Here is an 11828-nt window from a genome sequence, read left to right on the forward strand (position 1 = left end):
AATGAGCTGAAGTTGCTCCGTTGCACGGTAAGTGGCCTGAACCGGGAACGGGAGGCGTCTCTGCTTAGCAATCATACACCCATCACAGATCTTATCTACCTGATCTAGGTATGGCATACCATCTACCATACCCTCTGTTGCAAGTGCTCGGAGTGACCTAAAGTTCACATGTCCATACCTCATATGCCACAGCCATGATTGCTCCTTAGCATGCGCCAACAGACACACAGGTTCAGTTGGTTGGATGTTTAAGATATACATCCGGTTCTTAGTCCTCTTTACTCTAGCTAGGACATTTCTCTAGCGATCCCATACTGTCATCAGCCCATCTTCACTAGAATATTTGCACCCATTTTCATCTAGCTGCCCCAGACAGATGATATTACTCTTGAGCCGAGGAATGAAGTATACATCGGTAAGAACACGATGCTCGCCTGTGAGACATTGTATGAGAACTGATCCACGTCCACAAATGTCTACTGCAGAACCATCACCAAATTTCACCTTTCCCTTCACTGTTTCATCCAATTCAGAAAACTTATGTGCATCTCCAGTCATGTGGTTACTTGCCCCTGTATCTAGGTACCAAGCAACCTCGTGGCTACCCGTCAGTTTAGGCGCCACTTTCTCTTCATTCAACAGTACTTGTTCAGAGGTGATGGGGTCTGAAGGCATCATCTCACATGTCTCCAACATAAGGAGTGCAGCATCTTCAACCTCTTCTGCCTGCGCAAAGTTCGCCTGCTCGCGCTTCGGCTCCGGGCAGTCAGACTGAAAGTGGCCCATTTCATTACAATTGAAACACCTAACCTTTGTGATGTCAAATTTGCGGTGCTTCTTCTGCTTCCAGGCATCCTTGATCTCACCACGCCTGGCTTGTCCACGATCACCACGGCCTCCGCGGCCAGCGCCGCGACCTCGACCGCCTCCACGTCCACGACCGGTGTTACTGCTGCCGGCTCCGGGTGACCCCTTTTTGCCCTTCATCAGCTGTTCAAGTGCCTGCGTCATGAACATCGGTTGGTCCTCCTTCACACCAGAGTGACGCCGCCGCCCGCATTGGCTCTCTTCGAATGCGGCGAGGCGACCGACTGCCTCCGACACGGTCATGGTAGTGAGGTCACCCCACTGCTCAATGGTGTTCATGATGTCCCCAAACCGGCTCGGGACGGCGTTGAAGAGGACCTCAATGATCGACTCATCTGACACCGTCTCGCCCAGCGATCGGATTTCTCCAACGAGCGTCATCAATTTCTGCGCAAACACACTGACAGACTCACCGTCGTCCATCTCCATGCGGTCGAGTTGCCGCTTCAACTGCTTGACCCGCGCCTTCTTGACACGGTCCTCGCCGACGCGCATGCGCCGGATCGCCTCCAAGGCCTCGTGGGCGGTAGTGCATTCAGCCACCGCCATCATCACCGAGTCGGGAACCGACTGAGAGAGTGCGGCAAACGCTTCGTCGTCCCTGCTCTGGTTAAACTCGCCCGTGCCCTCGAGCGCCGGCCACACGCCATACGGACGCAGCAGGATCTTCATCTTCACCGCCCACAGACCATAGTTCGAGTCCATGAGCATTGGGTACTGGATCGGGACGCCGCCAGTCCTCGACGGCGCACGCGGCACGATCGCCACCTCTGCGCCCGTGTCGTCATCCCCGGTCCTCTTCGCCGGCGGCGTGTACTTTCCGCCGCCGCTGCTCTTCGGTGAAGTATCGCCCATCACTGCTCGCCGCCGCCACAACTCCTCCTATCTCCGCCGCCGTGCTCCGCCTCCGTGAACCAACGCTCTGAATACCAAATGTAGGATCAGGCCCAGAATCAACAAACACACGCGAGGTGGACACTCACACGATAGGAACTGAAGGAGAAAGAAGAACTGCACGAACGCAATGAACGGAGAGATTTTTGCGACGCGCTTAACCTGCGTCTTTTTGTTTCCTTCCTCTTATTCTCAAGCATAACAAACTCGCAGCATGCACTGCCTATGATCCGTTTTACCCGCGCCATCCCACGGACAGAGTCGTGGCCAGTACACCCACGATTACAGCAACAAAGAAAACTACGACAAGTCTGAAGAAAAGACTAGCCTAACACTAACTGTCTAAACTGAACCTGACCATGTACACTGCACGTTTCAGGATTATTCAGAGAACTAACTTACTGAAAATAGAACAGGTGCAACTAGATTACCGTAACATTCTCCACCACCAATGGCCCGGCACCTCCTCGCCCTGGTATTGCAGCTGTTTGGCGTCGGAGCTCCGCGATCCGGCGCCGGCGACCGCCATCGTCCCGTGCATCTGCGCCCAACGAAATGGAAGCCTGCGTTTCCACGAGCCGCGTCCTCCTCCCTTTCCCTCTCTGCGCCGCGCGGCCGGCGGATGCCTGCTTCCGGCGCCGAGCAGGGGCTAGCCGACGAAGAGGGGTCGGGCTAAACCCGGCAACGGCGTCGCTCGACAGCGCCGCAGTGCTCCTCGACGCCACCGTCGGGGCGGGGACGGGGTACTCGCAGGCGCGCTACTACACCTCGCTGGGGTTCTTCGTGCTGTCCGTGCCGGGGCTCTGGTTGCTCATCAAGCGCTCCGTCAAGTCCAAGGTCTCCCCCGGCCTCTCCTCCTCCGTACTTGCTTCCTCTATTTCTTAGTCCCACAGTCTGCCCTCCTTTCTATCGAACCAAATTAGTCAAATAAGTTAAATCTCCAAAGTTAATATTGTTGGAGACGCCTTCTTCAAATTGTAAAATATATACGTGGACCAATTTGACAACGATGGATCTGTCCCTCTTTGAGGTAGTGACTTCATGCCGGCTTTGTGAACAATTGCTATTCTTGAATAGGATCTATTCGAATTAAACGTGCATACACAGACTTCTTAAAATTTGTTGAGGGGGTGCACTTTTAGGAACAATTGCTCTCAACTTCTTCCAGGTTGAATTTGACTAAAAAGTAAGTGCCATGTTGTTCTAATGACCACCAGAAAATATTTTCCTTGCAATGCCAATTGTTGCAGGTTTTCATCCTTCCTGTTTCTATCTAAATTTATTCTTAAGGTAGTCAATGCTTTTCTAGGATGTATGCCTTGGCGTAGTGGTAAAGTTGCTGCCTTGTGACCTCATCTTCACCGCCCACAGACCATAGTTCAAGTCCTGGAAACAGCCTCTTACAGAAATGTAGGGAAAGGCTGCGTACTATAGACCCAAAGTGGCTGGACCCTTCCCCGGACCCTGCGCAAGCGGGTACATGCCCCGGGCTGCCCTTTATAGATGTCTTGAATTGCCTGCAGTATACTTCTTTGTCATCTAATATGTCTCCCTGATGATTTAAATAGATACCAAGGATATGATTAGGCACATATATATATGAGTATGTTTATGACGACACCTGCACCAGCAGTTGTAGTTGTTATTTTGCCTGTAGCCGCCCCCAAAACTCACTTTGCAGGGTGAGAGACCCCTTTCCTTTCCATTTGTTGGGTTTCGCTTTGTGCCATCATTTGGTTGGTCGACAGGCACCGGAAGAAAGGAAGAACATAGTACTTCTCTCCTATGATGTACTCATATGTATGAATTTGATCTCAAATGACCCGACATCCAGTGGTCTGCATGAATTATTTCAGATGTTTTGGGGCAAATGAAAATTATAGGAAATTAAATTGACCCCATTAGTAATATCTATAATCTCTTCATTCTGGGTCTATCTTTCTACTGCACAAAAATATATTAATTATTTTGCATATATTGGTTAAAATTATGTCTGGTTTCATCCTTGGCTCAAAATGTTGGTGTGTAGTGCTAAAATTTGCTTGGGATAGATAGTTAAAGGGAAACTCTTCTGTTCACCCGACCGATCTTTCTGCGCGCATCTATCGCCTTTATGCTCATCGGATGTTTCTTTAATCAGATGGCTTGGAAGTATCCTTTTTCCACGGTCTAGCTTTGCAACTGGACTATTGTTGCAATTTTTGCCCCCGCAACAACTAGCTTGTTGCAAGATCTGGATCCCCACGCGCCGGCGTGGACGACCATGCTCTCCTCCTTCATGGGCCCTCTCCTCTCTCCTCCTCCTTTCTCTCCTCCGTTGACGGGCCCGACCTGCTCTCATGCTCCATCTGCTCGGTCGTTGGTTGCCTCTCCACGACTGCTCCGTGACCTCGTCCGAGCTGCCTCCCGCCGGATATGTGGTGCTCCGGCGAGATCGACGCTGCATTGCCTTGGCAGCCTCCGCCCCTCGGTTGTCCCCGACGTAGCTGACATCTGACGTTGCTGTTGGACGGCGTGGAGTGGGATCCGCAATTGATTTTTGTCTTCTGCAACAGCATGTTTTTGCAAAAAGGCTCTTGTTGCAACAGGTTAAGAGGAAAAAATAGTTTAAAATTTTAATGCAACTGGCCTTTGTTGCGAATAATTTCGGCAACTAGACCTCTGTTGCAGAAAGTACTGCAGCAACACATGTGTTGCAAAGATGACGGATCACGTGGGTAGATCACACAGCCATCCGCAGCTTCATCCAATGGTCAGGGAGGCAGCTGATCTTTTAACTTTATCCACCGGCGGACGCGTAGCATCGCCCATAGATAAATGATAGAACTTGTTTCAGTATAGGGTATCTTGCTGGGGAAACACACTTTGTAGACTGTACTGTCTGTGCCTGTCAAACTGTTTATTGCTACTGCAACTGAAGCTAGCTCTGTATAGAAGGGCTTTGGGTTGTTTAAAGTTCCACTGAAAAGAATGTTTATTTCACTCCAGATCTTATTTACAGTATGTTGTGCCATCCTAAAATCTGCCTGCAAAATACATGGCCTTATAGTAGATTCGGTCAGGAAATTGGGGTGCTTTTGTTTGTGGTGCTGAAAATTTTACTGCAACTTTTTTTAGTTCCATTCTTAGCTACGGCATGTTGTGTGATGCTAAACCTGCCTGGAATAGATAGTTGGCGCATAGATGGATGATGGAATTGTTTCAGTCCGGATATTTAGTTTGGAAAAAATTGTCATGTGGCAGGAAAATTCTCTGTATATGGTGTGAAACTATTTATTTATTACTCCCTCCGTTCCAGAATGATGTGAAGATGTTTCACTAGTTTCCCGAATTGCCATATAGGTTTACTGAAAAGAGCCGGTTTTAACCATTTCATGTGCTTCGTATCGCATTGTTCCGAATTTATGGACCGTAATTATTGGGCTAGGTTTTACACTGGCTAGGAGTTGGAGCAGATAGCTGGTTATCACTTCAACACTTCGTGCAAGTGTGATTCTGATGATTTTTCTGGTCTTATTACGCAGGGCTCTGGGATGAGGCTTAAACGGTTTGGAGCGAAACCTGATGCCAGGAATAGAAGACGCCTTGATGATGGATTCGCCCAAGGCTTCCTCCTTGGAGGTGGAAAAACCTTCCCTTGGTGACGGCGAGGGGCCCATGCTTGCAGGGAAGAAAAGGAAGGATGTTCCTGGGCGCGAGAATGGCGGCGTGGCGAAGAGGGTGCTCAGGTCGGACACCATGAAGCTGCATGTGGATGCTGAGCCTGAGGGTGAAGCCGCCGCCGTGGATGTTTGCGAGGGTGACAGTTTGGAGAAGGCTGACTGTGAGGCTACTGTGGGTGACAGTTTGGAGAAGACTGACTGTGAGGCAACTGCGGGTGACAGTCAGGAGAAGACCAACTGTGAGGCTGTTGCAGAGGAAGGCAGAAGCGGGGTGCAGGCAGTTGATGCTTGTAAAGGTGATGAGCAAATGGATGATGCTCCAATGAAAGTCGATAATGCTATAGAAGTGCCATAGAAGTGTTCTGAAAATAATGTGGAAAGTGCCGGCATTGCTGAAGAGAATGGCTTGGATAACCAAAAAAGCAATTTTGAATCTGATGATAAGAAAGAGAAGGCAGACGAGAAGATTTACTCTGCAACTCAGGAGGAGGAGAATGTGTCCTTCTACTTCAGCTCAGTCTTCCCAGCAAGTTAGTTTTTTCTCCAAACGATAGACTCAGCTGGTTTCACTTGTGCAGAACCATTCATTAAGCATCCCCCGGAAAGCAAAAGGAGTAAATTAAAGGTGCAGAGCTACCAAATTAATCTGACAATGCTGCATCTTTCTTACCATCTTATTATTTACAGTCTGTGTACTCTTAAGATCCAAAGTAATCAACCAAAGTATCTCACTATCTCCTGTTATCACTGATTTCCACAATCCAATCAGATCATTTCTCTCTCAGCAAAATAGACAATGATATTATGTTGTCTGAAGATATTATCAAAAGGAAATGGCATTTTCATCTTTAAGAGGGTTAAAGATGAACCTATAATGTGAATGGTCTGTGATGTATATGTATGTTCCAGAAGTGATCACCAATTTTAACTGATTTGTGAAGTTCACCGTTGTAAGAAACCAAACCATACTAAATGAAGCTACTGCCATTACCACTGCCAGAAAAATGCTAGTACTTCCATCAACGATAGGAGGATGCCTTAGAGAACAACAAAGCATTACATGGAACTAAGGCGCATATATGTGATATATTTGTACTAAAGCCAAACTGTAGTTACTTTTTCTAATGATTGTTTGACTGCTGCTATATGTTGATTTTATATACAAGCAGTATGGTACGCTGAAATAGATATACATGGCAATATCCCAGAATGTAGAGTATTTGAATTCTAATAATTAGGTATTATACCCCAGAACTAAAATCTCAAAAAACAGTACCAAAATTATGTTTGATTTGTGCATAAATGATGGTGCCCTGGCTCCATGGAGCAGCAATTCAGTGTCCAATATATACTGTATCAGTAGTGTTCTCCCTTACTGTTTCAAAACAACAAATTTAAGTTACAATGAAGATGTAGTTGTGAAATGAGCAGCAGGGAGAGTATCCAAGAATCAAATGGAGCATCTGAATTATCTGGGTGCTCACTGAAACAAATTGCGCAGACATGGAGGCCCCGAATTAATGTTTCAAGGCATTGCTCTTCATCGTAGTTGATCAACCGTTGAACAACATCCTCTACAGACAGAATCTCTCCAACAACCCGAGCATCCACAGGAGCCGTCGTACTATCAGACATGCGTATGATTATCCCACTATCAAAACCAAAATGAGAGAGCGTAAAGCCCTGCACCCACTCAAAAACAACTTCCTGTGCAGACTGATGTGCCCAAATCGATTCAAGCATGTGACAAAGGGTTGAGACCTTCAAGCATGATTATCCCGCCATCAAAACCAAGATGAGAGAGCGTAAAGCCCTGCACCCACTCAAAAAAACTTCCTGTGCAGACTGATGGCCCAAATCGATTCAAGCATGTGACAAAGGGTTGAGACCTTCACAGTATCCAACCACTGTACACCGAGAAAGAAGTATGGAGGATGATGGCTCAGGTATGATGGAGGCATAAGGCATGTCAGTGATATTGGAGCCAAGTGCTTGACACTGAATGTGAACTGGTTGTCTGGGTAATCATCAACACTCTGGAGTTCTGTGGGCACACTGATACCATCTGGAATTTCACAGTGCACATGGATCTGCAAAGAACTGAAAACGAGTTAGGAAAGAGCACTGCACATTTTGTCGGTATTTTGGTAACTGATGAGTACTGGAACTGGAAGTCTGGAACCAATTAAAACAACAATAAACTCCTCAAGAAAATAAATCATACAGCTGTGGCAAATATTGTAGTAATAGTTTACTTGAAAGGTAACCTCAACTTAACATCTAGTGAAGATTCTCATAGGAAAACTCAGGTCTTAGAAAGGTAACGTCAACTTAAATCAAGAACATGACTTGTAGGATTAGCAAGGATTCACATTGGAAATCTCAGTAGACTTATAGGATATTTCTATTTTTCTCACCAATAAAAGAAGTTCCTCCAAATGAATAAATCATACAGCAGTGCCAAATAATGTAGTAATAGTTTAGTGGCCTTTCAAGACCAATTGCAGTAACAGTAGTTTGATAGCTTAATTGGCAGGGCCGTAATAAAATAAGCTGATTTTTATGATTAAGTGTATGATGAGAGGAATACGGAATGGCATGAATGGATTTGGTACCCGGATGCAGTGCTGCTTATCCCTTTTGTTGTAGACAGTTAAGACGTAAACCATCTGCAGGAGAACAAATGAGCAAAGAAAATAATTAGAGTGCAATGGGCATTGTTGCAGATTGGTAATCAAAATCTCAAGCACTAAAATAAGTTGGTGTCTCTTTGCTATAGCTGTACTTGAAGGAAACAGATCTCCTAAGGAGGAAATTATCAAAAAGCTGCATGTCCATACTAATACCTATCAGTGACAGCAACTTATATATTCAGACCTCCTAAAGACGCAACTACTTACACATACTTGATCTGAAACATTCACAGTTTATACTTTCAGTGACAACAACTCATAAATTCAGTTCCCACTTTAATCGTTTAGAAAAAAAATCATTCCAGTGTCCCGGGCACAAACTGAATCTTGTCATGCATATCATTAGATGCAAATGCCACGAAGATGATCAAAGGTACAACAGAAGCTCAATTTCTTTAGGCAGCGTTCTTCTCCGTCTGTTCTGCGACTGTTGGTTGGGGGGGAGTGTGTGTGAGAGAGAGAGGTGAACCTGTAAGGGTGGAGATGGAGCCGGAATTGGAGGCGCTACAACTCCGACCATCTCGAGGGCATCCGGCGCTCATAGCAGCGGCTCCCCGAGTTGAGAGCCGGAGAGGGCCACTCTGGGACCTGGATGCGCCGGTCACCCGCCAGCAGCGAGAGAGAAGGGCCGCAGTCCTCCTGACGGGTGCACGCGAGCATGACGGCGACGACACCGAGTCTTCCCGTCGATGGTGACGCCTTCGGGCGGAGCAGCTGTGTGAATGGATGACGACGCTCCTCCGATGAACGCGATGGAGGGGTGGCGGGGGTCTCCTGCTGGTGGGTGGTGGTGGGGCAGGCAGCCGGACCTCTTCCAAGGGGGCGGCAGCGAGCTGCGCTCCTACTGCCGACCGCCAATGGGGTGGGGAGGAGGAGGAGACGCCTAGACGGGTGTGGGGCCGAGGATGGGGAGCAGGGCGAGCAGAGGAGGACAGGAGCGCGGCGACGACTGCAAGAGCGAAGGAGAGGAGCGCGAGTGGGACTGGAGGCTAGGGTTCTGAAGTCTGACCAATCGGGCACCCTCCTCACCCATACGTGAAACCTAACCATCCACACCACGCCACGCACGGCCGCACGCGTGAAATACCACGAATGCCCTCAGCGGGGCAGGGAAATTTCTGGCGGGGCCACTCGTCTTTGACCACAGAAGGATTGCACCGGGCACGCCTACAGCCAAGGCCGCTGACACGCACAACCCACGAACACCAGGCCCCACAGTTCAGCCAGATACGATCAAAATCGTGAAGTGTATTTGGCTTTTACTATTCATTGCTTAGAACCCGATTTTTATCTAACGGCCAGGAATCACTGGAGGCTAAATCGGACCGGTAGAATGGCATCAAGCTCGAGTTCGGACGCCCCAAAATCGCTAAGCTCTGAGGAGGCCCAGGTTCAGACGTGAATCTAACTATGGGATTTTTTGTCCTTGGACATCATCACTAATATGTATCAATAAGTATGTGACTTGTTTGTGAGACTATATATATAATATAATTTTTCTAACATTCCCTAGTTGATAAGATTATGCATGGACATATGCTTTTGTTGAAAATATGAGCAATTTACCATATGATTTTATTAACAGAAATACTAGATAAAACATGACTATTATAGCAGAGAAACAAGTCATGCAATCTGACAGTGAGAAGGTAAATACCATCTGTAAATATGAACTGTAACCAAGTATGTCTAAAGCAGACAGTATAGCAAGTTGCATATATGAAGTAGAACCTAACATATGTAGGACAGACACTAGAACAAAGAACCGAGGCAGGACCTATAACAGAAAGAGCAAGAACACGTACGGGACAGCAGCGGCAGCACTGGACTTGGGGTCGACATTCTTGCCAGCCAAGTCGTCGAAGAGGTTGTCGACGTTGAGGAAGAAGTCGTCGTTGGGGAAGTGGTCGTAGGTGTCCGGAGCGTTTGTGATGAACTGGTCAGTAGTCGCGCAGGCGCTCCCCAAAAACCTTATCACCTTTCTCCCGTACAAGACTCAAAGGGGTGCAGTTTCGGAGGCTTACTGTCGGTGTCAAAACCGGCGGATCTCGGGTAGGGGGTCCCGAACTGTGCGTCTAGGCGGATGGTAACAGGAGACAAGGGACACGATGTTTTTACCTAGGTTCGGGCCCTCTCGATGGAGGTAAAACCCTACTCCTGCTTGATTAATATTGATGATATGGGTAGTACAAGAGTAGATCTACCACGAGATCAAGGAGGCTAAACCCTAGAAGCTAGCCTATGGTATGATTGTTGTTCCTACGGACTAAAACCCTCCGGTTTATATAGACACCGGAGAGGGCTAGGGTTACACAGAGTCGGTTACAATGGTAGGAGATCTACATATCCGTACCGCCAAGCTTGCCTTCCACGCCAAGGAAAGTCCCTTCCGGACACGGGACGAAGTCTTCAATCTTGTATCTTCATAGTCCAGGAGTCCGGCCGAAGGTATAGTCCGGCTATCCGGACACCCCCTAATCCAGGACTCCCTCACTTACTGTCCCGGCCTGCGGTGCATGCCGCAAGCCGGGATGGGGAAGATTGTGGCAGTAGCTTAGTGCTCAGGAACTTGGTGGCTAGAGGAAGAGAGTATTCTGGTGTGTTTCTCTGGAGAGGAGCGACCTCCCTTTTATAGGCACGGGAGAAGAAGGCGAGAGGCTACGCCGAGAGCTTAAGGGAACGAGGGAGACGAAACGAACAAGAAGCAGCCGAAGGGTGCACCGTTCATATTCAGTATCCACTATAGCAAAAACTTTCCAGCTCCGGAGTGACCTTTCGTATACCCATAGTGCGTGGCAAAAATTTAGACATCGGCTCAGCTCATTCCCCGCAACCCGCGGCGCGTCGTGACGAGGCGTGGCGTGACGTGGCGAGGCGGGCAACGGAGAAGGAGCGCGCGTGAATGTCCCTCTTGTTCTCATGCTCATACATGTGGGGAAACATCCTCCCTTATAAGGAGGTCCAACTCCCACTAAACTAGCAATGTGGGACTAAACTTTATTTCCACCTCTTGCCTTGCACGAATGGGTTGCATGGGCCTCTAGGATTTATTAGGAATTTCTGAAACCGCTATTGGGCTTGGCCCAAAATAGACAAAATTTCAGCAATCCCCCACCAGATCCCAGAGGCACACAAAATTTGCCTTTGGTTCCAAAACACTGTTTTATATATCGGTACTGCAGTGGAGACTGTTAAGTTGAACTTCCACCTAGAACTCTATGCTACACTAGGAAGCAACTTGAACAGTGGACTGGGCCTTAAACTGCAAGTTTTCTGCGAATCTAGCTTCACACAAAGCCTTGACCGATACTTGGCTACCATGGGTCTTCCTCGCTGGTGGAGCTTATGTTGGAAATATGCCCTAGAGGCAATAATAAAAGCTTTATTATTATATTTCCTTGTTCATGATAATTGTCTTTATTCATGCTATAATTGTATTATCCGGAAATCGTAATACATGTGTGAATAACAGACACCAACATGTCCCTAGTAAGCCTCTAGTTGACTAGCTCGTTGATCAACAGATAGTCATGGTTTCCTGACTATGGACATTGGATGTCATTGATAACGAGATCACATCATTAGGAGAATGATGTGATGGACGAGACCCAATCCTAAACATAGCACAAGATCGTATAGTTCGTTTGCTAGAGTTTTCCAATGTCAAGTATCTTTTCCTTAGACCATGAGATCGTGTAACTCCCGGATACCG

The 11828-nt window shown here is 47.6% G+C and overlaps 2 protein-coding genes across 3 annotated transcripts; one reads left to right on the top strand and one right to left on the bottom strand.

Moving 5' to 3' along the window:
- The first annotated feature begins 1923 nt into the window (after positions 1-1923).
- LOC125536530 lies at positions 1924-6157 on the top strand. Its single transcript, XM_048699765.1, has 2 exons — positions 1924-2598; positions 5286-6157. Exons 1-2 carry the CDS (start codon positions 2317-2319, stop codon positions 5403-5405), a joined length of 402 nt encoding a protein of 133 aa, XP_048555722.1. The 5' UTR covers positions 1924-2316; the 3' UTR covers positions 5406-6157.
- A 521-nt stretch (positions 6158-6678) lies between these two features.
- Positions 6679-9137, bottom strand: LOC125536529 (E3 ubiquitin-protein ligase RNF14-like). 2 transcript variants are annotated; one of them, XM_048699764.1, is made up of 4 exons: positions 8586-9137; positions 8039-8092; positions 7313-7513; positions 6679-7184 (listed from the first exon to the last, which is right to left on the bottom strand). In XM_048699764.1, exons 1-4 carry the CDS (start codon positions 8634-8636, stop codon positions 6804-6806), a joined length of 687 nt encoding a protein of 228 aa, XP_048555721.1. In that variant the 5' UTR covers positions 8637-9137; the 3' UTR covers positions 6679-6803. The 2 variants fall into 2 exon arrangements, 1 of the variants encoding a protein (XP_048555721.1); XR_007295073.1 differs by having other exon boundaries at positions 6679-7523.
- Between the last annotated feature and the right edge of the window lie 2691 nt (positions 9138-11828).

The sequence above is a fragment of the Triticum urartu genome, chromosome 2, assembly GCF_003073215.2.
Source record: "Triticum urartu cultivar G1812 chromosome 2, Tu2.1, whole genome shotgun sequence".
NCBI lineage: Eukaryota > Viridiplantae > Streptophyta > Magnoliopsida > Poales > Poaceae > Triticum > Triticum urartu.